Source organism: Panthera leo, chromosome A1, assembly GCF_018350215.1.
Source record: "Panthera leo isolate Ple1 chromosome A1, P.leo_Ple1_pat1.1, whole genome shotgun sequence".
Lineage (NCBI taxonomy): Eukaryota > Metazoa > Chordata > Mammalia > Carnivora > Felidae > Panthera > Panthera leo.
In genome coordinates, this window is record NC_056679.1 from 51,092,081 (window position 1) to 51,119,494 (window position 27,414).

A 27,414-nucleotide genomic window follows, 5' to 3' on the forward strand; every position below is an offset into this window, starting at 1 on the left:
CCATTCACAATCCCCCCTCCCCCACAAAACAATATAAAAACCAATACACAGGGCAAAGAAAACCACACATCACTCAAGCCTTCAGCAGTATTAGGAAATAGCAGATCTGCTGACCTTTAAGTCACCTGTAACCAGAGGAAAAAAACAAATTCCAACCATTTTCTCCACCCACCTGCCACTGCAAGTTGGAGGGGGTGAAGCCTGCAAAAGGGGTGGCTTGAGAAGAAGAGATGAGTACAGAGGACTTGGAAAAAGCACTGGTAAAATCATCTACCCAAAGAGAAAACCTAACCCTTAATGTCAAAACACTAAATGTAGGTTAAGGGCTTGAAGGTTCACAGCACCAGCTACAGGAAAAAGGCTTCAAAGTGTGCAGGGCCACTTCTCACCCATCAGACTGTCACGAATTAAAAGGCATGACAGTGCATTGTGTTGGCAAAGCTGTGGAGAAACAGGTATTCTCATCCATTGCTGGCGAGAATACAAAACAGAAGGGAGTTGTTAATATCTCACAAAACTACACAGGCACTAACCTTCAACCCAGCAACCTTACTTCTAGAAATTTACCTCAAAGATACACCTCTAACAGTATTTATTGTTTTGTTGCAAAATATTGGAAAGCACTTAAATGTCCAAGCATAAGAAACTGACTGAATAAAATATAGCATATATGTACAATGTACTATGCAGAAATAAAAAAAAAGAATAAGAAAGATCTCTATGAACATGGAGTGATTTCCAGGAAATACAGTACAGTAAAAAGGGCAAAGTGCAGAAGAGCATATATAAAATGCTACCTTTTGAAAAATAAAGAAGGGGAAATAATTATAGATACATGTGTTACATACATATGCATACATACATGCACAAAACCTGTATCTATACAACGCAGATGTAGACAGTGTATGTGTGTACTTATTTATTTATTAATCCTACAAGAAACTCAGGAAGGATAAACTGGAAAACAATAAAGTTTATTACTTACAAGCATGAAGTAAAACGGATAGGGGGGAAATGACATTTGACAGAGTATATACTATTTTTGCATAACTTAACTTTTAGAAACATGTCAATGTTCTACATATTCAAAAAATAAAATTACACCTAAGGATATGAGAAGAGGGATCCTAAAACTAAAACAAATTGAAACAGTGCATTGGGCCACAAGCCTCTCTCCTTGGAAGTCTGAGAGCTCAAAGGGGGCATGACATGTCAGGCGTCAGCATTTTAACCTGTGTATTCCCAGGAAGGGCTAGGGGGCCTGTTACCACAGGGAGAAGAAGGAGGCCACTGTGTAACAGTCTTTTGCATCTGCCCCTTTTCTACTACTGCTGACACCCCTCGGGAGCCTCATTCATTGTTTGAGGACGAAGTGATCTCCTCCATGCTGAAAGGTCATCTCTCTTTCTCCCTTAGCCCCTGACATCAGATCTTACTCACTTTACAGAGATGAACCCCTGCCCCAGGACAGGGTGAGACAAATGGATCTGAAAAAGGGCTTGTTTTCAGAAACAAGGGGAAGAAGGGTAATCCTTGGCTGTTGCTGCTCTTCACAAAGAATCTGTTATTTGTACCTATTCTTATTAATATTAACTATTTTTTAAAATGAAACAAAAAGCAAACTGAAGCAAATGAATCCAATACTATTCCAAAGGAATAACATAATTCCACTGAACTGGGGTAAGAAGAAAAACCCACGTGACTTATAAACACAATACTTGACTTTATACCTTTAGCTTTGGGGAGGGACACAGGTTAAAGGGGGCAGGAGCAAGAGGGACAGAAAATCATGAACTCCTTTCAGTGAGTTTGTGTTTATAGTGGTGAGGGGAAAATCAAATATGAAACTATTTTACCCATATTTTAGGACTGACTGAATGAGAAAGAAATGTATTGATATTGTTAGAAGCCAAAATTCTTACAGTGGAAAAAGGAAACAAAACAAACATGGAATGGGTCAAGGTAAGAAAGACCCCTATAGGGATGGAATGGAATTAGAGGTACTGACTGGTATGGGCTTATGATTTCTAAAATACTTACATGTATAGATATATGTACATATATGTGTACTGGGGATATAAAGACACCCCATAGCAATAAATATACCTAGTGCTCAACTGGGTGTCTAATCCTATTCCCCACTAAAACAAACCTGCATTCTCAGAGAAATGGCTGATTTTAGGCTTACAGGTAAGCCTGAAACATCTTGTTATGCCAGGAAATAAGGAAATGCTCCCAAAAATGAAGGGGCATATCACAAGAACACAGGAGCCAGCTTGAAGGGACTTGAATTGATGAAATACGAGACAATTGAAGCAACCAAATAATTAAGGACAGTAATGAAAAAAATACAAATACATGCATCTGTATGAAACAAGTAAGATGGGCTCTTGCTTACACTAAAATGCAAAGGGCCAATTGGTAAATGTGATGGCGTGCTGAAATTAGAAAATCATCTTTTTGCAACCGTTATAGTAAAGACTGGTCTAGGCAAGAATGGGATGCTAAATCTAAGGGGAAACTGCATGAAAAGCAGGTACCCTACAACTGTCTTTTTAGTAGGACTCACTTAATTGAATCAACCCATAAATTCCTTATTAATTTCAAGGGAAAAAATGTTAATTATGCAGTAGAGAAATTAAACATTTTCCAGGTAATCAAAAATTGCATCACCAATGAAGGGCAGGTGGGTATTTTGTGCCTCCAGATGTGATACCTGAGAAGAACACAACATCACTTACATAGTATTTTGGCTTGGAATGCACAACCTGAAATCTAAACATGAGAAAATAGCAGAGAAACAAAAATGAGGCTCATTTTATTAGGAAAAAAAAAAAAGTACTATACTCTTCAAAAACATCAATGTCATCATAATAGACAAAGAAGAGGTGTGGGTGTTGTACAGATTAAAGGAGACTAATGAGACATGATAATCAGATGCAATGACTGATCATAGATTAGAGGAGACCAAAGAAAAGTCAAAAAGTAATTACTGGATCAATCAAAAAAATATAAACTGAAGTATTCAAGAGTAAAGGGTCACAATATATGTAAAGTTATTCTTAAAGGATTCAGAAAAAAAAAAGTTTTACACACACACCCACAGAGTGTGCAAGGGACAATAAGAGCATGCATGTAAAAGTTATAAAGCAAATCAAAATGTTACCAATAGATGAATCTGGCTCAAGGGTATATGGGTGTTCTATGTACTACTCTTACTTTTTGCAACCTTTCTGTAGTTTAAAATTATTTCCAAATAAAAGATTCTTTTTTTTTTTTTTTTCCAAGTTTATTTATTTTGAGAGAAAGAGCAAGTGAGAGAGCATGGCAGGGGCAGAGAGAGGGAGAGAAAGAATCCCAAGCAGGTTCCATGCTGACAGCAGAGAGTCCAATGCAGGGCTCAAATTCATGAACCGTGAGATCATGACCTAAGTCAGACACTTAACCGACTGAGCCACCCAGGTGCCCGAAAAGATTTTTTCTTAAAGTTCACACTCACATTTTTGAAAAATCAATAGATGCAAATTCCAACCCAGAAATTTAGGTTATAGAGTTGTAAACAGTTACCCATGACAGAGATGGTATAGGTTTTATGAGGCTTAAAGTCTTATGAGGCTTTTCCTTGATCTCTATTATGACCAAACTATACAAAACTCTCAGAGCATTTTTCACTCTTTTGAAGTTTTGGCAAAAAGAGAGAAACAAACAGGCAAACAGAGGGAAACAGAGAGAGAGAGAGAGAGAGAGAGAGAGAGAGAGAGAGAAAAGGAAACTATAATTTTTAAATAAATCTATTAAGAAAACTAGGCCTTTAAGAAGTGCTAAGTTAGAAACAGTTGTATAGGTTAAGAAAAATCAATCTGTGCAAGCTAGTTGGGAAATACGCTTCCAAATGATAGAATTAGCTCTACTGAATGTTTAAAGAATTTTGACCTGGAATAACCATGTCCAATTCTAATACATTGTTAAATGTAATAAATTCTAATGCTATCCTGGAGAAGAAAGTTATTTCAAAGTAACGTCATTCAGGTCTTGTGTGCGCTAGATGTAGAGACAGGAAATATGCATATGCAATAACTATAACACAAGAATTTCACTGAAACCAGAAAAAACAGCTAACACAGACAAATTGTAAGGCAATGGTACAATGCAATACTATTAATGCTTAAAAAATTCCTTACAGAAAAACTTCCAAATGTGAAGACCTGTCCATCCATTAAAAGTACTGCCGTGTGGTTGCTGCCTGCAGTAACTTGTGTGCTAGGGCCTGGCAGTGCTTGAACAAGGGTGGGACATCCCCTAGGTTAAAAAAAAAAAAAAAAAAAATTAAGTCAATTTCTTACAGGCCTCAACTGAAATAAAAAGCAATAAATAAACATTGCAATAAGGAATCGAAGACATAAAAGGCACTGATAGTATATTTACTAAATACTTATTGAGGTACTATATGCCTGTTTCCACCTAGATCCACAAAGATGTAAAAGAGGTTATCACTGACTTCACAGAGATTATTAAAAAGATTTCCTAAATTTATTACTCTAATTATGGACACACAATCTCTGTCTTTTCTCAAAGACTGGTGCTACTTTCGCTTTTATAGCAAAAGTCATGTTATAAATATTTGTTGGATGAAATAAAAATCATACACAGCTTTAACAGGAACTATACAAAACAATCAATTTTATATTCTTTTTCCTACCTTTTTTTCACTGAGCTATAATTTTAGATTTTAATACAGTAGTTAATGAAATCAGAGCGGGATATGATGAGAGGCACTACAACAGTGGCTAGAAGCTTAAACTCTAGAGCTAGATGAGATGGCCAGGGTGTGAACCCTGGCTCCAACAGCATTGTGACCATGACTTTGAGCAAGTTACTCATCTTTTTTTGTTTTAGTTTTCTCTTCTATAACATGGAGGATAGTACTAACTAGTACCTACCCCATAGGCCTCCTACGAACAATAAAGAAGTTTATATATATCAAGTGCTTGGCTCAGTGTCCAGCACACAGTTAACACTGAATAAATGACACCCTCATATCCACTGTATCCATCCTTGTCCCCATCCTTGTATCACTTTACTAACCATTTATTCACCATTTTTAGTAATCATTATCTGTAATTAGAATAATCACTGTAGAAACAGTTGACACATAATAGGAACTCTGTTTCAGACAATTATGATACTTCAAATTTTTTAAAAATTACATATAGTATTTTTTTAATGGTTATTCAGGCTCCAATGAAAACTGAGTTGGAAAGGGCGAGACTAGCACCTGGAAACCTAGTTATGAAAATTTCACAATAATCTGGATGAGTTATGATAAAGGCCTGAACTAAAAACAGTATGGATTCAAAGAAATGAATGAGTATGATAGCTGTGTAAGGAACGGAACTGACTAGACTTGGCAGGAAGGTTTCTGCTTAAGCAGCAAGGCAGATGGTGGTAACATTCACTCAAGCTATGAAAATGAATGAGAGATCTAGGAAGACAATTAGAGCAAAGAAGAGATCCTAATTTTCATCATGAGTTTTTTCTAACACTTCAGGTATGGACAGACAGAGGAAGAAGAGCTCACAGCAATCTAGCACATAACAAAGAGGAAGCATGAACTCTGGGAAAATGTGGCACGAAGACAGTTACTGGAGGAGAAAGTTTCAAGAAGGGGGGGGATATAATGTACATGCTAAACACTCCAGAGACACAAACAAGTGACCATGGGATTTAGCAAGGAAAAAGTCTCTGGTGGAAATAGGCACACTACAGCAGATGAGGCATTAACAGTGGGGCCAGAGACTATGCAAAACCTCTTCAAGAATCTCTGCCCCAAAACAGAAAAAAGAAAGGAGAACCAACAGCTAAAGAGGAAATGAAGCTCAATGAGGCTTTGTTCCTTTTAAAAAGACAGAAATTTGTTTACAAGAGTGAGTAAAGATAAAAAGGCTAAAGATACAGTTTAGACAGGAGAAATGAAACAGAACTAGATCCCTAGGGTAAAGGCTTCATAACATGGACAAGAACAGGTCCTTCTTTCAAAGTAACACGAAAAGGAGCAAAGAAATAGTATGGATACAGGTAGGTGTGTAGAGTTGGTGGGCTGAAGAATTTTCTACCTAATGGTTTTTATTTTTGTAGTGATGTGAACAGAAGTCACATGCTGAGAGAAGAAGGAAATGGGTAAGCAGAGAATATGAAGATTACAAAAAAGGGATGGTAAAGGGAACAAATAAATATCTAGACCAGGAGTTTTAACTCAGATCCAAAGGATTTCTAGAAAGCCTATGAGTGAACTTCAGGACATCCGTGAACCTCCTAAATTTATAAGCCAACTTTTTTTTTTTTAATTTTTCTTAACGGTTTTTTTTTGAGAGACATAGAAACAGAGCGCGAGCAGAGGAGGAGGAGGAGAGACAGTGAGGGAGACACAGAATCCAAAGCAGACTCCAGGCTCTGAGCTGTCAGCACAGAGCCTGGTGCAGGGCTTGAACTCACAAACCGTGAGATCATGACCTAAGCCGAAGTCAGGCAATTAACTGACTGAGCCACTCAGGTGCCCCATAAGCCAACTTTTATGTATATATTCTTATACCTACTGTTCTGAAGAGAGATCCCATATCTTTCATCAAATTCAAGAGATGTTAAACCAAATAGTCCCAAACCACAAAACAGAACAATTACTGCCCATTGTAGAAGACATGGTTGAATCTGGAAATCATTTAACAATCTGCACATATATGGTGATTTACGTTTTTCCAGAAGTCTAAGTTAGATATGGAAAATATGGATAGATTGATTCATGCAGGAAGTTTTGCCATGCCCTATTATCAAGACCAAGAGGGCAAAAAAACTGAGGTTGCTGGTAAGAGTATAGGTGAAAAGAATCCATAACAATCTCTAAGTTGGGTAGAAAATAAAGTTAAAAAGGTCAGAGAGTAAAAATGTAGAGGGTAGTGGGGAATGAAGTACTGATAAAGTCAAAGGCCAAGTAAAGTAAAGCTATCATCAGACTATGAGCTTTTTATAAACTTAGGAATTCAGAGTTGGAGCTGTGCTTGATCCAAGATGGGTCTTGGAAATAACCACCATGAATGTGGAAGTAAAGTTTACTAGATACAAGGTGCCAAGATAGGTATAGTGTATGGGACCATTCTCATGGATACTGAAGTCACTCATGAATGGGACAAGACTCAGAGACAGAAAACACTGTGAACCAGATACTAAATTTTCAGTGAATGAAAGGCAATGACTGAACGGTAGGTAATAAAAGGGAGTACAACAGAATGATCTTGCCTCAAAAGAGCGGTAGTTTTTTGACTTGAGGATGGAGTAACATGGCCAAGAATAGTAGTGAAAGGTAAATCATTTTCAACTCTGAGCTATAGAGACTTTTGCCAAAAAGACAACTGTCCATTCAAAGGGTTATACGGTAAACTAATACTCTCTAACAGAAATGTCCACTAACAAAGAATGAAGGGGACGTTCTTATATCTGTTAACTTATCTGCAATTTTGCAAAGCACTTTCGCATAAACTGTATAACTGATTATCAAAATAACTCTATAGGTAGATCTGAAGAGCTCAAAGCATCTTCCCAAGAGCCAGTAGCAGACCTTCTAATACATAGTCTTTGAACTCTTTCCATAATATTAGTGAGCCCATTTATTGTTTTGAAAACACAAGAACAGAAAAGAAAGATCACGTGTGTATGTTTGTATGCACGTGTGCACACTAGGCATTTCACATACACTGAATTGATTCTTCCACAATCCTATGGGATATTTAAACTAAGGTCTAGTAAACTGCAGTCAGTCACATAGTTGGTAGGAGATGAAGATTTCAACCTTGTCTAAATGGTTCCAGATACTATGATTGGGTAATAAATATACTAATACAGAATGCAGTCAGGATAGCAAGAAAAAGATGAAACTCAAAAATACTATAAGAATGATCAAAATTCTGGAAAACAGAGAATTAAAGTATCTAAACTATATAATCTCTTTGCAAATATCCAGGTTTAAGTTTACTGTAAATGGTTTAAGAAGAATACAGAATTCAGACATTTAGAAGCATCCTGAACAAAATAAACAAACTAAAAAGAGGGTTAGTAGACTCATGGCAGGAGTGAATATAGAAAAGCTCTCACAAACTTTCTGACATTCACTTTAAAAAGCAGCAGCTAACAGCACTGAGCACCTACTATGGACTAGGCCCTATACTAAGTGACAGGCATTACCCTCCTGAATTCTCACAACAACCTTCTGAAGGAAATGTACTTACTCCAATTAAACAGAGAAAGAAATTGAGACAAAGGAAAGTTAAGAAACGTGGCCACGGTCATATAGGCACCAAGTGATAGAATCAGGACCCAAACTGGAGAATGAACTCAGTCATTCTGCCAAGACAACACATTAAATAAAGAGACTATCAATAATATTTTTATTAATCTTTACCACAATGCACACTACAATATTTACTTTGCTTTAACCACACATAATCAATGTGTGCTATACAATAAATTCCAGTTAAAAGAACTTGATTACTATAAACTTTTAAAAATAACCCCCAACTATGTACTTTATTTCAACTAAATACCTATAAATGTTTTCTTTGTGGTAGTTAACATGTATGCTATAGGGGCTCTGTTCCTCCTGGGACTGTTCCTCCATAGAAGTGGCTAATTCATCTCTGAATCAATACCACAGGTCTTGTGTCCTGCCTTCCAAGTCCCACATGGGCCCAGACAAACAGGGTAACTAGAGTGGTTACAATAGAAAGTTTTGACTAATTTCTGTTTAACACACCAGGCACAGTGTGTAGGCATTGTTTCACTGGGTTACCCAGTTTAGCTCTTCCCACACCACATGTTACAACCTTCCAGTTACAACTCAATCAATGGAGCCAGGAATGAAAATGTACCTGTGGGGAAAGAACCATTTTGAGCAGTGAAAGCAAACTCCATCAGAGTTAAATCTTAAGAAACTCTGATATTTTGTCAACACTTAAACCTATCATATTTTTTGTGAAGATGATAAATTCAAGCTATTCAAAAATTCTCAGCAAACTGCTATAATATTATCACCTGAGCAAGTCACTGAAAATCAAGGGATGGTGCTCACTGATAAAATCAGGTCTACAAGACAATGTTTTTAGGTAACCTCTCATTTTAAAAGCTGACAAGAGCACCTTCTCTTTCAACAACCATTACACCTGAATGTAGTGTAGCAGAATCTTGTGCTTATGCTGTTCCTTCTACATATTTCACAGTTAATTGGGGCTGTGACTTGATTATAATCATGATTTTCACTGTTTCCCTCCCACTCAGTAAAGACCATGAAATACAGCTATTTGCCAATTATTTTCTGTGGAATGGCATCCAAGTATAAAGTATGACTTGTGAAGAAATGCCATCTTGCTGCACATGATTGATGGTCTATCATGTCTAACTATAATGCACCCTTCTCAGCTTATATCATGACTACAAAATAAACACCAGTTCAATAACAGCGATGATGATGATGATGATGATGATGACAAACCGTCTTCTTCTGTGTCATGAGCCCCAATAAAGAACAGAAAAGTTGCCGAGTTCTTCCCCAGTCAAGTTACAACCCTGACTCAGTCTCTGCATATCACTGATGTCATCCAACTATAAAGCAAAACATCTGTTGCCTTCTAACACCTTTGATAGTAACTGTTCAACCCTGCAAGACACTGATATTTTATCATGTCCAATGTCCAATATCCAAATGCTATATCCAGTGACACTTGATGAACTGATTCTGCCAAAGACCTTTTGCTGTCTTTCCAAGCACAATATTTGTCATTAAGACTGTGATAGTTTTTATGCTGACTACACTAGAATTAAATAAAAGAAAAAAAGTTGTGATAGTTTTACAGATCTTTTGACAAGAGTATCAAATATATGTTACACTTGTGTTTTTAATGAGAAATTAAACTCAATGATACCTTAATCATCTCTTCTCATTAGCAACAACATTCATCAAAGTAACTAAGGACACTACATTTCATACCCATTTTGTGTGCACTGCAAATGGATCTGACCTTGCTCTCTAAGGATAGACAGTGGTTCTTAATCGTGATACATATTAGAATCTGGAGAGCTCTTAAGAAAAAACTCTTGATCCTATCCACCACTGCCCTTGCCACCTCCATCCACCTCCCACCCTACCCCCACCTCCCAACACACACTTCTTGAGTATAGAATACAGAGGTAGGATACAAGCATGGGATTTTTAAAGTTCCCTAGGTAATTCCAATGGGCAGCCAGGATTAAGAATCACTAGGCTTTACCATATAAACAGCAATAATCACATCTTTGCCACAGTAATGGAGTAATTTGAGAAATAAAATGAAAATCCTGGATTTTATTTAATGACTAGCATAATTCACTAATTGTGAATGAGAAACCATATAGGTCCCGTTGATTCTGGCAGATACCTTATAACCACAAGGGAGAATGAGGCAGAGTAAAGATTCAAAAAAGAAAGAAGGTTCTTTTGGCAAAATGAATTGGTAAGTCAAGTCTGGCCTGAAACTACCGTATATATATCTCCAGACTTGATCAATAAGTCTCGCTTCAATGGTGGGGCAGCCATGTACGTGAATCACTCAGATCTCTGACAACCTGCTCCGGGGAGCACAGCTGAGTGACAGCCTCAGACGATGTCCCTTTGGCTCCATGAGGCCATTCTTCCCCAGGGATGCTTCCAGCCTGTGTCTAAGCATGAAGAAGGTATAATACTGGGCCCTCCTGCCCAATCTGGGGCTCCTCCAAAGGCAACCTCAGCTTGAGGACACCCCAATGCCTGTCTGAAACTCTCAGAACTGCACTTCAATCTAGACACTTCCTACTCTATCCTTCTTCCCTCTTTTCCTTTCACAGGGGTCAGACCTATATATGTGTGTCTGACAGTTCTCTCTGCTCTTTCCCCTTTTATCCTCCACCGGAGTTTTCTCCCAATGAACCCTTTGCACATCTAATCCTGTCTTAGCAACTTCTTCTTGGAAGACCTGAACTAATAAAGATGGATTTTCTACACTTTTGACCAAAAGCTCTCTCACTATATTAAGCAGAATATGGATTCAGCTGCTATAATGAAAGCCAAAGTAATAGGGGCTTAAACATGATAGTTCATTTCTCTCAGGTAAGTATCTATTTTACTGTAAGGAGCTGATATGGCAGTTCAATGTTATCAGGAACCGAGACTATTTCTATCTTGTAGCTCTGCTTTTCTTAATATATGGCTTCCAATTTATGATCACTATAATGACTTCTCCAGCTCCTGCCACCACACATGGACTCCAGGCAGCAAGCTGGGAGGGAAGAACAGGAGACGGAAGAGTACCCTCTCTTCCCTTTAACAGCATGATTCCAAAGCTGCACAAATCACTTTAATTCACAAGGCCATATCCTGCTGCAATGGAGGTAGGCAAATGAAGTCTTTAGCTGCATGGTCATGTCACCAACTAAAATTCTACTATCAAATGAAGTAGGGAAGAATGAGTATCAGGTGACATCTGGTAGTCTCCACCACAATCAGTTCTTCACTATGCTGGGTAAGCCAAAGCAGTTTCTCTGAGAGACCACGGGTTTTGTTTGAAAATTATTCAAACGCTTGAATGACTTCATGTTAATATTAGACCAAGATTTCAAAACAGACAACATCAAGGAATATGAATACATCTATTGCTTATTTTTTTAAATGCACTTTGGGGATATTCATTGCCTTTTCTATTGTCATGAACAACTTTTAAAAAGATAATAATTATTAAAAATATACTAGGATTTTGTGATAATCATAGCCACTCTTATATTTTAAATGTATAAAATGTAAATCAACTTTTCTCCTGGAACTACAAAATCCTTTAGCCCCACAAAAGCACTCAACCACAAAATCAAGATCTACCGATAATTTATGGGCCACATTTTGCAAAACAGTGGTATAAAAATACAATTTCAAGTGTAGAGATATATATTTAGAAAGAAAAAAGAAAAGTTAAAAAAAAAAGTATCTTCAAACAAAAAGAGTACCTGGAATTGACATCTCCATGTCCTAGCTGCCCGTGCTGCCCATATCCAAATGTGTAGACATCTCCATTTTCCATTAAAACCACTGAAACCAATATACAGAGCTTTATGTTTTTTCATCATATGCAGTTTATATTTTTATCACAATACTGAAAGCAGTATTCACTAAAATAGAAAGCTATTAAAAATGGGTAATTGACATCAACTGATGAATAGATAAAGAATATGTGCTATACATATATAATGGAATATTACTCAGCCATAAAAAAGAATGAAATCTTGCCATTTGCAACAACGTGGATGGAGCTAAAGAGTATAATGCTAAGCGAAATAAGTCAGTCAGAGAAAGACAAATACCATATGATTTCAGTCACATGTGGAATTTAAGAAACAAATGAACAAAAGGAAATGAGAGAGAGAGAGAAATCAAGAAACAGACTCTTAACTCCAGAGAACAAACTGATGGCTACCAGAGGAGAGGTGGGTGGAAGGATGGGTGAAATAGGTGATGGGGGTTAAGAGGTGCACTTGTCATACAAGCACCACGTGATTAAAGGAAAAACTTTAAAAAAATGGATAACTGAATCACAATTTATATTTAATAAGATAACATAATTTTAGTTCTGTAAAATATTTTTGTAGGTTATAAAAATGCATAATGTTTTTCTTAAAACATTTAAAATTTTTATAAAGGCCCTTTAATAACATTAATATTTAATAAGGAATAGGTTTGGACCAACTGTAAAACCTTTTTAATAATGAGTAGAAAATTCCACAGAAAATATTGTTCTCTTACATCTAGGATGATTATAGGTAGCAGATGAGTTTGAGCTTTGTACAATCATGCACAACATCAGTGAAATGTCAGAACTTTAATATCTGTCAATGCCTTATCAAATAAGGAAATATATTTAGTACCAAAGAAATAATTTAACATTTTTTATTTTTATTAAGGTTGAATAGTACAATCTAGGCAATACAGGTCACATGTCAATAATTTACTAAGAACTTAATGATTTTCTACATTTTAAAAAAATAAAGAAATTTGTTGATACACATTTTTCATCGAACAGTAACAAAACATGGGATTAGGTTATAAAAAACAGGCTCCTAGAGTCCAGAGAGATTTTAGAGATTATTTCATCTTCAGGAGTTTCATTAATTGAATTATAACACAAGTCCATCAGAAGACAGATTTTAAAAGAGAGTCTGTAATAAATACAAAGTTTTTATAGATTTGAGAGAAACTGCCAAACTACTGCTTTTAACACACACTTAATAGACTACATTTGTCAAAACTAAGCAAATAAGTTACTTAGCACAATTGTAAAAATGCATTTATACCCTAAAATTCCAGCTGCTACCTGAATGATGAAATCCACAGCTGACTTGTACCGCCCGGAGCTCACAATCAAATCGCACGGAGCCTGGAGGATATGTTGTGATTTTGCTTGCATCCTTTTCTCCTCGTTCTCCACTTCCATCTGTAAGTGTTATAATTTGTAATTAAGCCATTATTCATCTTCAAAATAAGATTTTAAATCAGTTTACTATGGAAGAACAAGAGAAAAATGTTAAGAGAAACAAGCAAGAAGAATCTGCAGCTGTTAGAAGGGATAGATCAAGAATCTACCTGCAAAGAAGCAATTTTGAAAAGATATACTACATACTTCTGTTTGCAAATATCACTAAATCAATAAAAACAGAGATAAGATCTAGTTATGGATAAAACCTATTAAGCTAGTCAGTTATGCAATGTAAATGGGTCATAAAATTACACACATAACAAAATTCTAAATAGTTTACATGGGAAATTTTAGTTTGCTTAAAAATAACTGCATGCAAAGTCATTTAACAATTATTTTAAACAGTGATAGTGTTAGTACTAGCCATTTAAAAAAATATTCCTAGTCAACTTGCAAATGACTTACATTTCCCAAACATCTTAGAAGGCTAACCTGTCCATCAGTACTGCTACAGACTCAATTGAATTTTAAAAAATTTATAAAGACCAACAAGCTTTATCCAATATACTGTAATCTAATGGCTGACTCTTATTCATCTTTCCTGCCCCACTTTGCCCCTCAGCCATTCTACTTTGTGGTCTTCTTCTGGCCCCCAATGCCACTCTCACCCAAACCTTTCTGTTTCATTTCTTCTTTCCTCCTCCCTCCTTTATATAATTTCCTCCCCTAAACTTGCTTCAGGCCTTCTTCTCTCCACCTAGTTTTTACATTTGACTTTGAATATTCTGGCATTCTGACCATAAAATAAAAACCACATTCCAGAATATAAAACTTTAGTTTGGAATGTGTAAATAAGGGAGGCAATTCTGTTTTTCCTAATCTAAGACTACACATCACTAAAATATGACCTCTATATCATCAAGATTCAAATTCCTTGTACATGGAATACATCTAGTTCTGGAAGGAATTTCAAAAGGCTGATTAGTCTAAACCACTCTCTTGTGGTATAGCAACATTAAACAAGTGTGTATAATATGCAGATACACATGTGGATCCACAGACACACATTTTTAACTAAATCTGAATTTTTATTGACCACTTTAAAATGCCAGACAGAATAACAACAAACCATTTTATGTTCAATGTTATCCTTTCTTTTTAATCTAATATTTCTAACTTTTAGTAATAATCCAGTTAAGACAAGATTAGCCTAAATTATGACTTCTCTTTTTATAACTATACAACTTTCTATCATTTCAAAAAGCTTTAAACTCTTTATAACACTAGGACAGTAAAACCTCACTAATTCGGAATAACACAGAATGGGTTGGCTCAGATGACTTACTAAAAAGGTCTTAATCATAGAATATTTGGGTAAAAATTCAGTTTTAATACTTTCAAGCAGTACAGATTATGGATGAAACTAAAGGCTACAATAAATAAAATGTGGTTACCTACATTATAATTCAAAATAGGCCTATATTACATAAAAATGTACCATAAACATAAAAGTCCTTTAACATACAAGAATTAATTGCTGGACCCAGAGGCTGAAGGCACGCTGAAGGAATCCTTCATTTCTTGAGCCCTTGGTTTGAAAAGCTAGTGATTTTAGACAGGTTTCCCCTTATAAGTATGACCCTGAAAATTCAGAGGAAGAAATTATTTTGAATTTTTTACTCAAAGAAGATAACAAATACTGCATCTGAAGTATAATAAATTCTGAATTAGTGAGAGGTTTTACTATAATAGGATAAAGAATGTGATTCCTCTTTTGCTAAATTATCTAATGTGGGTTTGCCAAATCAAATCTGCAAGAATGAATGGGCTAAAAAGAAAAAAAAAAAAAAAAAAACCACAACATTTTGTTTCACTCTGTCCAAAATGGAATACAATCTTAGTTCAGAGACTCCTCATCTTGGAAAGACTGGAAAGACAGGAAAGACAGGGCCTAAACAAAAGGAGTAAGTATCTTCTAAAAACCAATTTAAATAAGATAACAGATGTATAGAAATTTTACTGCTTTATCTCAATTGGTTAAAAATATCTAATTATTAAAACCAAATCTAATTTAATAGAGAAAACAAACTGTGTTCATATGATTTTGCCAGACTTAACTAAATTCAATATTACAAGTGTCATTCTACTTTATATAGATGTATTGATGCTTAATTAGAAGATTCTACCTTTGAGTTTAGCATTTTGCCCTCTCCCTTGAGTCAGAGATTAATTAATATAGACACAAATTCCACTATAGACACATAGCATCAGGGAAGGAGGAAAAAAAAAGCCTAGTAATTTACTGATTAAAATCACAGTGATTAAAAGAGTAGTAGTTGTTATTTAAAGGTAAAAAAAATACCAGAAACATTTTGTTCAAGTTTATCTAAACAAACCTGTATCTAACTATTGAAAATAATCTCAATTATTACAGATGGTGAAAACATCACAAGTAAAAAAACAGAGATGAAGTTCTTGATCATTATCAGCAGTAGTGGCAGAATTTTTAAAATATATATCTGCATCTGGTATTTGATGTCAGTCAAAAAAATTAAATATGCTTCTAATAATTTAGAAATTTATAGGTTATCAAAGAAAAAAAAGGTACCTGATGAGTAGCCAAAAATTCAGTGTCAATTCAAGAATCAGCAAGTGAAATTCAGCAAGATTAATTTTGCTCAAGCTCCTTATTTAGTAAAGTGTTAATAAGCAGCAATAAAATTAATCTCACATTTGTAGGAAAAATAATTAGGTCTGAATATTCTTATAATTGGCCATTTAGGTAGAAGCATATCTGCATTTTCCCCTAATATGAGTGTGTTCATAGATATGTGATATTGAAACTATAATAGCTATAAAGTTTGGACAGGTATGTATCTAAAGTAATATATATATACATGTATATGTATATATATACACATACATACACACACACACACACACACACACACACACACTCTACACTATTTACGCATATTTGTGCACATACATAGAGAAAAGGAGATTCAGGAATTAAAGGACTTTAACTCTTAATTTTAATCTTTATTTAATCTCCACTTTTTTGGGTAATCTTAGAGCCATGCATATCACAAAATGTATCACAGAATACTGTGAGTACTTTGAGCAAAATCACTAAAATTAAACATCAAAGCAATTACCAACTACAATTTGCTATCTACTTGCTCTGTGCTTAAACACTGAAAATTTAAATAGCACAGTGGAGAAGTGCTTTTGGGCACTGAAGCCTAAGAGACTTCGACTGGAATCCTGGCTGTACTATTTGCTAGTATGAGGACAACAGGACACTGGGCCTTCTTTAAGTCTTAGCTTTCCCATCTATAAAAAAGCAATAATGATACATTACCTCACAAGGTCCTTATGAGGATTAAGTGAAATAATATATAAAAAGCGCTCAATCAATATTTACTATTGTTGCTTTTTAAATATCAACACAATAATCCAATGATATCAGTATTGTGACTCCATTTTACAGCTGGGAAAACCAAGGCTTAGAAGGGTTAAGTAACCAGTCAAAAGCAATAAACAGTAGAGCAGTTTTGGAGTTTGATCGAAAATAAGGCTCATGTGTTTTACCATCACCAAATGGCTGACATCTTCAATCTTTTATAAAAATCAACTAATTAATTACATAATTAACAAATCTCAAATCTGTGCCTTTTGGATAATTCTAAAAGAGAAAGCAAAGAATTCAATTCAAAGAATTAAAGCTAGTATTCATGGAGGATTTCTAATGGCAAGGAATATATATGTATATACAAACATACATAAAATCAGGAATTATCAATCCTATTTTTAAATAAGGAAAACTAAAGCCAAAGCAATTATAAAATTTATGAACAGCCATATATCCTAATTAATGACAAATCTGGGATTAAAACTGAGGCCTGATTCAAAAGGGTTACACCATGCCTTTCTAAACAGAAAATAGGTGTAAAATACACACAGATGTTTATCAGCGAGCCTTCGGATTTTCACATTGGTCACTTCAAGCCAGATTTCAAGACTGATCTCCAGAACAATTCAGATGTTCCTAACTAGGAGTACTACAAAAAAATGTTTTTCTACGTAAGGGACTAAAGAGCTGAAACAAATGTTAATCCAGGTATCTGTTTGAAATACGATCATATAGAAACAAATTACTCTGTTTTATGGATCATATGTTAGACTTATTAGCATATAACAAGCCTTATATACTCTAGTTTGACTCTAGTCAAAATTTCCCTGGAACAGGATGGATTCTGTAACCTTCTCTGAATTCCTTTCAATCAGGCAGAAGCTCTCCAATTTTCCATCTTAGAACTCATTCCTGTTAACAATGAATCCACACTTGTTAACCTCCACACGCCCATAAAAAAGTCATAGTCTAGGCAATTTTACCTATTACCATCCTATAGTTTGTACCACCAACGTATTTAAAGGTAAGATAGGACACACCAATTAATATAGTGAATTTCTCCGTGGAAGACAAACAGGGTAAGGAAAAAGAGAAAAATATACGTATTAAAAGACTGTGACTGTGGTTCTATATAGCAAGAGTAAAAGCAGTGTATGGTGAGGTGATTAAATGACAGGGACAGTGGGACTAATGGCACAAAGGAAGGGAGAATTTGTGGGTGTACAGAAATTAGTGGTAAATCAATACTCTACATAAAACAGCACCATTTGATATTACTTACTTACACTTTATTTATTTATTTATTTATTTATTTTTAACGTTTATTTATTTTTGAGACAGAGAGAGATAGAGCATGAACAGGGGAGGGGCAGAGAGAGAGGGAGACACAGAATCGGAAGCAGGCTCCAGGCTCTGGGCCATCAGCCCAGAGCCCGACATGGGGCTCGAACTCACGGACTCACAGACCGTGAGATCGTGACCTGAGCTGAAGTCGGACGCTTAACCGACTGAGCCACCCAGGCGCCCCGCTTACTTACACTTTAAATTCATTTTGGTGGTAAAGAGATGAAACTGTTTCAGTTATAAAACCATAAAACCTGATAAAAAACATATATGCATACACACAACTGGCTGTATACTGTAATACTACAAGTAGATCCTTCTGAAGAGGTTGCTACAAATACGCAGTCTGGTTATAAAATAAACCTGCAGCAGTTAAGATGGAACTATTGTTGAGTAATTTGTATAGTTAATCAATGAGACATTGTAATAAGTCTGTTTTGAATTTGTAACCCTAGTCTTCATTTGGCATTTCATCTTCAAATTCTGCAAAATAAAGATGTTTGGCCATAAGATAGCAACATGGAGCTGAAAAAGTTTTAAACTGTTTCATGAAATGTGAACATTTAACTTCAGGTAAAGTGCTGGAAAAATTGCACTTTCCAATAACTGGGGTTTAAAAAAAAAAAAGACACGGAGAAAATCCATTCCAATAGTGGTGTAGTATAAAATATGAGATCAGAGATTCTGGCAATAAGATAGTTTACATAGTAAGTACATGGTAAGTAGTGTTCCATTGATGTAAATATTTATGGCATTATTAGAGCACTCAGTAAATAAAACAATCACAAATTTTACTATGGTTAATCACATTAGATTTAAAATATTCTCAATTTTAATTTCTGTAGAATGTATCTTAAATAGTGCTCTACCTGTGCTTTGGCTAACAACAGGGGTTTTGTTTGTTTTGTTTGGTGGTTTTGCTTTGAGTGGCAAACTGATAAACCAAGAGAGGCAAATGTAAATAAAGTGAATTATAATATATTGCATGTAAAAGTTTAAAAATAAAATTAGTCTATAATTGTTTTGTAGCAAAGGAAAAAACGAGACACAAAACAGAGTAATTTGTCTATATGGATCACATGTTTTTAAAACTTTCTCTTCTATTTTGCAGGGTATATCTTGGGCATTTAAGAAAACAGCAACTATTAGTTATACTTGTCACATGCCATGATTCAAGGCAGAATTTATATATAAATTTATAAAGTCTCTGCATTAAATTCTTTCTTGACCTTGTAGTTTAAAAGACCCATAGCTGTAGTTTAAACAAAAATAAGCTTTTAAAAAAAATATTTCTAATTAATGCAGAATGATGAGCTCTCAAAGAATTACACAGAAATAGATTCCTAGTCACTCACAGACTTGTTTATTAGACTTCTGACAGTTTTCAAGGACTAGAACAGGCCTACATAACTCACTCTTTGCTTACATGTATCACCATTTTTGTGTGCATTGTGAATATAAACTTTAATGTTAAAACAATGGAAAAGCTTAATAGCAGTCAACTCTCTATCACTTTATACACTGAATTTAGTAATTTTGTTAATTCTAAAGCACACTGCATTTTTAAGAAAAGGACTATAAAATGCAGATAGCAGTCATCTAAGACCAGATAATAAAAGATAAAAAATAGAAAGAAATCATTATTTTTCCACTTTCCCTTAACTTTATGAAATTTGAAAAGAAATGGGAAAGAAAAAGATACACCATAAAATGTCTTCTTTATTAAAGTTAACAAATAAAAAGAAATAAGATTGACAGTCATTGACAAACAGTACAACTTTCAGCATGTTCTTTCTCCTCAGGCTATATAATGATAGAAGCAAAGTAGAAGAATTAGGTTTGTGCATTTTCCCAGAGACAAAATTCAAATGAGTGGAGGAAACGGGGGAAGTATCCCACCTAATTGATAAGGAAGACCAAATACCTTTGTGCTTGTCCCGTTTATGCTTTAGCTGAGCTGGATGGGATCTGAGTCTGGCTAGAGCCTGTTCTCGATGGTTCATAAAAATAGGACCAGCAAATACAAGGGGGCCTGAGGAGAAACATTTTGTATGTGCATAGAAAAGCTCACAAAATGAAAACACTACAATGAACAAAAATAATTCAAAGTAAAAGTATGGAAATTTTCTTTACTGTTTTAGACATTATACTTGTCTCCCAATTCCCCCACATTAACTTCCTCCACCCCCAATAATAACCTATTCACCATTCCACAGACAAGTTTTAACATCTGAAATACAGTTGATAAAGTATAATTTCTTTATCATGTAGCTCCTAAGTCTCAAGTATATAATCAGAAAGTTCAATTAAAATAAATCAAATTATCTTATAAATACTTTTAATATCATATATATTCAAACTTAGTAAACCAAACATTCATTGAAAACAAACATTTCTCCAATTAAAATACAAAACCAACTAATTTTTAAAAGATTAAATTTTAACAGTCTTCAAGATTTAAAATCCACATCAGTCTTCCTACAAAACCAAGATAAATGTTATCGACTTAATACATTCTGTCATAGAGGTAAGAAATCAAGAAAGCAAAAAACAAAACCAAACCAAAAATTAGTATGATCTGATACGTACATATACACATACGGACACACATTTGTGTGTGTGTGTGTGTGTGTGTGTATGTATAAAATCACTACTTTATGAAGTCAGCATTATAGAAGATATATATAATCTTCTAAAAAGAATAAATCTAACTATATGTGACTTCTGTTAACCACATACACAAAATCAGAAACAAGGATAAGCTGAGCTTCATATTGATGCTGAAGAGGGGAAGCTAACCCAAGTAACATTTTGGAACACTAACGATTCTCTGATAAAGTAATTTCTTTCTGAAGTTCCACTATGTACACAAATACACATATACAAATGCACATTCATACAGATTATAGTTATTTCTACTTATATCCAAGAAAATAACCAGTAGCAAAATTAATTTTAATAAAATTTAAAATTTGTTTTTCCTTATTATCATTTAGCTTGAAAAGAATGGAAAACTTTAAATTATATCTTAAAATTTTAGTTCTTATAGAACTACATATTCTTTGAGTTTGAGCAACATCAAAAATGCCTGCAAATTCCAAAATACTCTACATTTGACCGTTAAGAAGTTACCAGTATATGAAAAAGGAACTGACAGTATATAAGCACTGAATGTTTTTAATTAAAGCCAGTTTTTTCTTGATTCTCCGTATCTCTTCAGCTATAATTATTTTTTCTAGCAACGGAACAATATAAAACTATTGCCCTATTATAAAATGCGACACCAAAGCACCCTTCATCAAATATTAAAAAATGGGTAGGAAAAATAAATTTTAATTATGTCTCAAGATACAGATAAAAATGCAAGCAGCACCAATTCTATGAAAAACCAAGAATAACATATTCTATGATCACTATAGGTAGAAATATGCTAATTTAAAGTTAATAGAAAAATTAAATATTATTTTCTAGTAATGCAGTAGCAATTATTTTCAAGCTAAGATTATACAAATATGAACAAAATGTCTTATTTCTTCAACATGCATTCATTTTCAATTAATTTACTAAAGCAAAGAATATAAATCACTCTAAAAAGCATTAACACACTTTCCAACTACCCAAATGAATTATAAGTATCAAAATAACAGTAATATTAAGTTATATTACCTTTTTTTGAATTCTATGATTTGCTTGGGATATTTGTCTTCCCATAAAAATATTACATCCATAATATTCATAGTTTTTGAGCTTCTCACTAAATTCAATCTTTTTAGAATCTTTTCATATAAAAATTTAGAAGGCTCACAGGCAATCACACCAGAAAGTATACCATTTGAGCTCAATTTAAATCACTGTTTATAACACCAGACTACCAGGTTCTAAAATACTCTTATGTCCCATGGACTAAAATGATGTTTCGTATAACCATAGTTCAGTCATTCACTTATTTGCCATTTTTTTATCTTTAATGTAATAGATACCAGGTATCATGTATCATGAATATCATGACAAAGAGATCTCAGAATTCAGTCCATTAGGGAAGAAAGAAATAAAAACGAAGAATATGTTTGATAAAGGAAATCCATACACATCCTGAAAGATGAAAAGTGATCACTCAACTTGGATGAAAGAATGAGAAAAAGTTTGCCAGGAGAGAAGGAAGAGAGGACATTTCAGGCAAAAGAAACAGGATTTGTAAAAGCATTCAGAGATTAAACAATATTGTACAGTCATTAAAAACACACCTAGCTGAAATGGATGGAATATAGAGTTATGAAGCAGAAAATGGTGGGAAATGAGTTTGGAGATACATATAATAAAGTCTTTTTCTACCATGAAACTTTATTGTAAAGGTGATGAGAACTCCCTGAAATGTTTTCAATTAGTCAACAAAGACATACTAGTACTGAACAATTTCATGCACCACACTAAGTCCTGGGAACTCTTGGAAAAACAAGATACTATCTCTGCTTTAAGCAGGTAAGAGTTTATGCTCAGCTCAAGAAGAAATTATGACCGTGTGCTATGACAAAATTAAGCACACTGAAGGGGGTAGCCAGCAAACCTTAAGGATGGGCATGCAGGGAGCTTCAGGGTACAAGAAAATTATGCATAAGCTGACACCTAATAAAAGTAGTAGTAGTACTACTACAAAGGTCCATAGATGTGGGGGGGGAATTGGGGGTAGGGAACAGAAAAAAGGAGTAAAGAGAGAGGCTTTATACATTTTAATTTAAAAAGGGACTTTCATATAACATTGAAAGATCAGCTAATATTGGATTTAATATGTCAAATCAAGAAAACTTAATAGTTTTAGGGGCTTAAAAATCAATAGCAACCCCAACTCAATTACTCTGAAATTAGACTAACTATAATAGATTTGTTTTTACATTCCAACTTGTAACTATAACAAACTAATTTTTCTTCCTTATCAAAATGGAATCTGTTTTATTCTACAGAAGCTGTGGGGGTTTTGTTAATAATAACCAAAGTTTTGTGATTAGCATCCCAATGTCGTGAGAAAAGCAATCAAGTCAAGGCCAGGGCAAAAAGAACCAAATCCAAAGAAAATACAAGTCCACTAAATAGCCCAACTCCACTAGCATCATCATTATCATTATCATTATCATCATTATCAAATGCTTACTTTGGGCTTAGTCTATGTAAGGTATTTTCATGTATATCATTTAATCTTCATTAACATCCCTACTCAGGTATGTACAGTTGTCACCCTCATTTTAAAGGTAAGGAAGTGAAGGTTCAGAGTGATTAAACTCCAGGGTTATCTATCCCCAGCAAAACTTAAGAAGCCAGGATGTGAACCAAAGCCTAACATCAGAATGTATACTCTGAACTGCCATGCTATACAGCCTTGCTAACCACATAACCTGTTATCAAAGTGAAACTCTACTGAGAGTTAAGAGGGCCTGGACAGTCAGCACAAAATGGGACTGCCAGGCAAGCCAGGACATAAGCTCACCCCATCTACAGCTCACAATTTTGAAAGTCTGATGACATTTAGGGGAGAAGAAATAAGGAAAAATATCCAACATTATTTGAGCTTAGTTTTCCCTACAATAGAGCACTGAGAAGGAATATAAAGATAAGATCACTGACACAACCACCCAGTAGTTCTTCTGATGAATTAGAGTTCTACTTAAAAATTCCATGGACGAGCATATCACCTATAAAGTTAAAATAAGACTCAGAAAATTTAAATTATCAATCAACCCTGTATAAACTAAAAAGCTTTAAAAATTGTCACAAATGTCACTGAAACAAAAGCAAATGAATATACTGGTACCTAAGAATAATACGTTTAAGAAAAATATCATCTAAAAGAATAATATAAAAAATATAAAGACAAAGTTCTAAAATAATAAAAATGCAGTAATAACGCTGCTCTTTCAGGTTTCAATAGCATATTCCATTAAAGAAGACGATGTTATAAACAGCAGCTAAATTACATCAATAGGCCTGAGTCTGAGCCAAGTTTTTTTGTTTTTGTTTTTTTTTTTTAGTGTTTGTTTATTTCTGAGACAGAGACAGAGCCTGAGCGGGGGAGGGGCAAAGAGAGAGGGAGACACAGAATCCGAAGCAGGCTTCAGGCTCCAAGCTGTCAGCACAGAGCCCGACATGGGGCCTGAACTCACGAACCCGCGAGATCATGACCTGAGCCGAAGTCGGATGCTTAACCAACTGAGCCACCCAGGCGCCCCTGAGCCAAGTTTTAATGTAAGAACTAGGTTCTAAAATTCTGATCAACTTTGAAATAACACCAACTTGATAAATAGGATGGGACAGATGAATCAAGTAAAATAATTCATTATAATCTAATCCTGAAGTTCTGAAATTTCAACACAAGTAAAAGACAATTACTAATGAGTATAATTACTAACATCACTAAACTGTTAGTATCTAAAAAGTACTAAGCAAAGGCTAAGGAAAAAAAACCCACAGGTATGTGTGGCAGTTGGAACACTAAAAATTTATTTGGCATTCCTCCTCCTTGTGAAGACAAAACAAGACAAACCATTCTCTGTAGCTCCTTAAGCAGAATGCAGAAATTGTGACCCAGGCCCAGGTATTCTGATGTAGAAGGTCCCTGGAGCAGTTCTCACACTTTAGCACACACAGAATTACCTGGTAAGCTTGTTCAAACAGTTTGCTGGGCTCTGCTCCCTGAATTTCTGATTCAGTAGGTCTGACGTGGGGTTTGAGAACAGGCAATAAGTGCCCAGTGATGCTGGTCCCTTTGAGACCACTTTGAGAACCACTGCCCTAACATAATGAAAACAGCACAGTACCTGAAAGGGATTGCTCTATCCAATTAAAATAAAAATATTTTTTAAAAAGCAAAGGTAACGTTTAAATGTCTTAGAACTAGTCTTTTTTTTTTTTTTAAGAAACAATGGCCTAAGTTTATTTAAAACATAACTCTTAGATTATTTAAAAAACACTGTAAAGAACAAAATACAAAATCACCTGTAAACTTACTTTTCAGGAACAAAACACTACTAACATTTTGGTATTTACCTTTCTAGCTTTTTTCCTATGCAAGTGTGGGTATATTTCTGTGTACATTTTATTTTGTTTTCTTATAAAAATTTGTCTTTCCTATAAAATTTCTTATAATGATATGCTGGGAAAGAATATAAAGATAATACCTTAAAAGTATCAATATCAACATACTGGTTTTAAATTATTTAATATGGTATATGAATTTTCTAAAATCATTGAATATGAAACTCAAGTTTGACTTTTTATTTTTACTTTTTGAGAGACAGAGAGACCACGGGTGCAGGGGAGGGGAGAGAGAGAGAGGGAGAGAATCTTAAGCAGGCTCCACGCTCAGCGCAGAGCCCCATGCAGGACTCCATCTCACGACCATGAGATCATGACCTGAGCTGAAATCAAGAGCTGGACACTCAAGTGACTAAGCCACTCAAGTTCCCCTGAAGTCTGACTTTTAAAAGGGGGGTACAAAAAGGGGTACAAAGTTGAAATTCTTATTTAAAAGTGTTTTTACAAAATAAAATTTCTAAGCCTGCTTCTCTCTGCACTGTACTGTGTTAAATGAAACACATGTAGATTGTAACTATGTCCTCACTGCATGATTCCATAGTAACCATGGTGACTGTGCAAAGCAAGGACATGAATATGCACAAATTTCAGTAGCATGTAAGGCAATGAATGCCATAATTAAGGTCCATAATGAAGATCCTAACCCATCAAGAAAAGATATTTACTATATATTGCATTTTAACAGAAATAAAAGAAGATTGTATGTGTAAGAAAAGAGCTCATCCAAAAAATAAAAACAAACTTTTTGTGCACCAATAATCTGAAGAAGTCTTTCTATATACTGAGGACTGTAGATGAAATGGAATTGTCAGAAAAGATACATGAACTGCCTATAACATAAATCTGTGTTTGTAAAATCAAACACAGTAATATAATTTCTGTAAATATTTAAATAATGGAGTTTTTAAACCTTTAAAAGATTAAAATTTATGTTTTTAAGGTCTATGACACATCTTAAAATAAATGGCAGGGGGCACCTGGGTGGCTCAGTTGGTTAAGTGTCTAACTCTTGATTTCGGCTCAGGTCATGATCTCAGGGATTGTGAGTTTGAGCCCCATGTCGGGCTCCGAGATGATAGTGCAGAGCCTGCTTGGGATTCTCTCTCACACTCTCTCTCTCTGTCTCTCCCCTGCTGGTGCTCTCTCTCTTTCTCTCTCTCAAAATAAATAAACTTTAAAAAATAAATAAATGGCAAAAGAACATTCTGCAATCACAAAATTTTGTTGAACTAATGCATAATCAGTGTTCTTTTACTTCTATTATGCAGAGATACACTAGCTAGAGAAAAATAATTTTACAGAAGGAGAAAATTATCACAATACTTTTGTGTTAATTTGCTATACTTTGGTTGATACATAGGAAATTGCTGGTTTTTGTAGGTCAAGTCATATGGATTCAAGCTAATATTTCCCAAAAAACACAAAGCAGGTTGTAAAAAGATGCACTGATAATTATCCTTAAACAAACCATATAACTAAAAGAAATTAGCACTCAATTACTATGTCATAAAGACCTACAACTTAAATTTTACCCTATTTTCTATAAAACATTTAATATGTAATTTCCCCAATATTTATATACTGTAAATAATGACAGTATATACATTCTCATTAACATAAATTGCTTTGAAAGTAATGATTTTATATAAACACGGCCAAACAGCAAATATTGCTGTGTCAACTATTCAATATTGTTTATCAGATCAGATATAATGAACAATCTTCAAGTTCCAAGTATGTTTTACAACTTAAGTTTAATAAAAATAAAATTTATACATGTGTGCTATATATATATATATTTTATGACTTTCTCCATTTTACATTAAAAAAAGTGCCTAGAAAAAAAATCTGTAATGGCGGTTAAATGGATAACTGGTTTTATCTCATGTATCAAATCATGTCATTTCTAATAAGCATTTAAAATACACAATATCAGTAAATATTTCCAGTCAAGATTTTGTCTAGCAGAGGAATAAAATCACAGATCTCTGTAACCATCTGTCTCAATCCTACAAAGAAAAGATTCTACTGGGCAACAACAGCTCTAGTGATATTTAT

General features: G+C 34.5%; 1 protein-coding gene across 13 annotated transcripts in view; it reads right to left on the reverse strand.

Moving 5' to 3' along the window:
• The window catches only part of MYCBP2 (MYC binding protein 2), a 283,218-nt gene that overhangs the window by 171,378 nt on the left and 84,426 nt on the right, over nucleotides 1–27,414 (reverse strand). For 11 of the 13 annotated variants that reach the window (XM_042928362.1, XM_042928341.1, XM_042928353.1 and 8 more), the window contains exons 18-21: nucleotides 20,198–20,305; nucleotides 13,413–13,532; nucleotides 12,052–12,133; nucleotides 4,182–4,299 (exon numbers count right to left, since the gene is read on the reverse strand). In XM_042928362.1, the coding sequence (XP_042784296.1) occupies nucleotides 4,182–4,299; nucleotides 12,052–12,133; nucleotides 13,413–13,532; nucleotides 20,198–20,305 (428 nt within the window). Of the gene's footprint in view, nucleotides 1–4,181; nucleotides 4,300–12,051; nucleotides 12,134–13,412; nucleotides 13,533–15,039; nucleotides 15,145–20,197; nucleotides 20,306–27,414 lie in introns of those variants that run through there. The other 2 variants (XM_042928379.1, XM_042928333.1) reach the window with 2 other exon arrangements.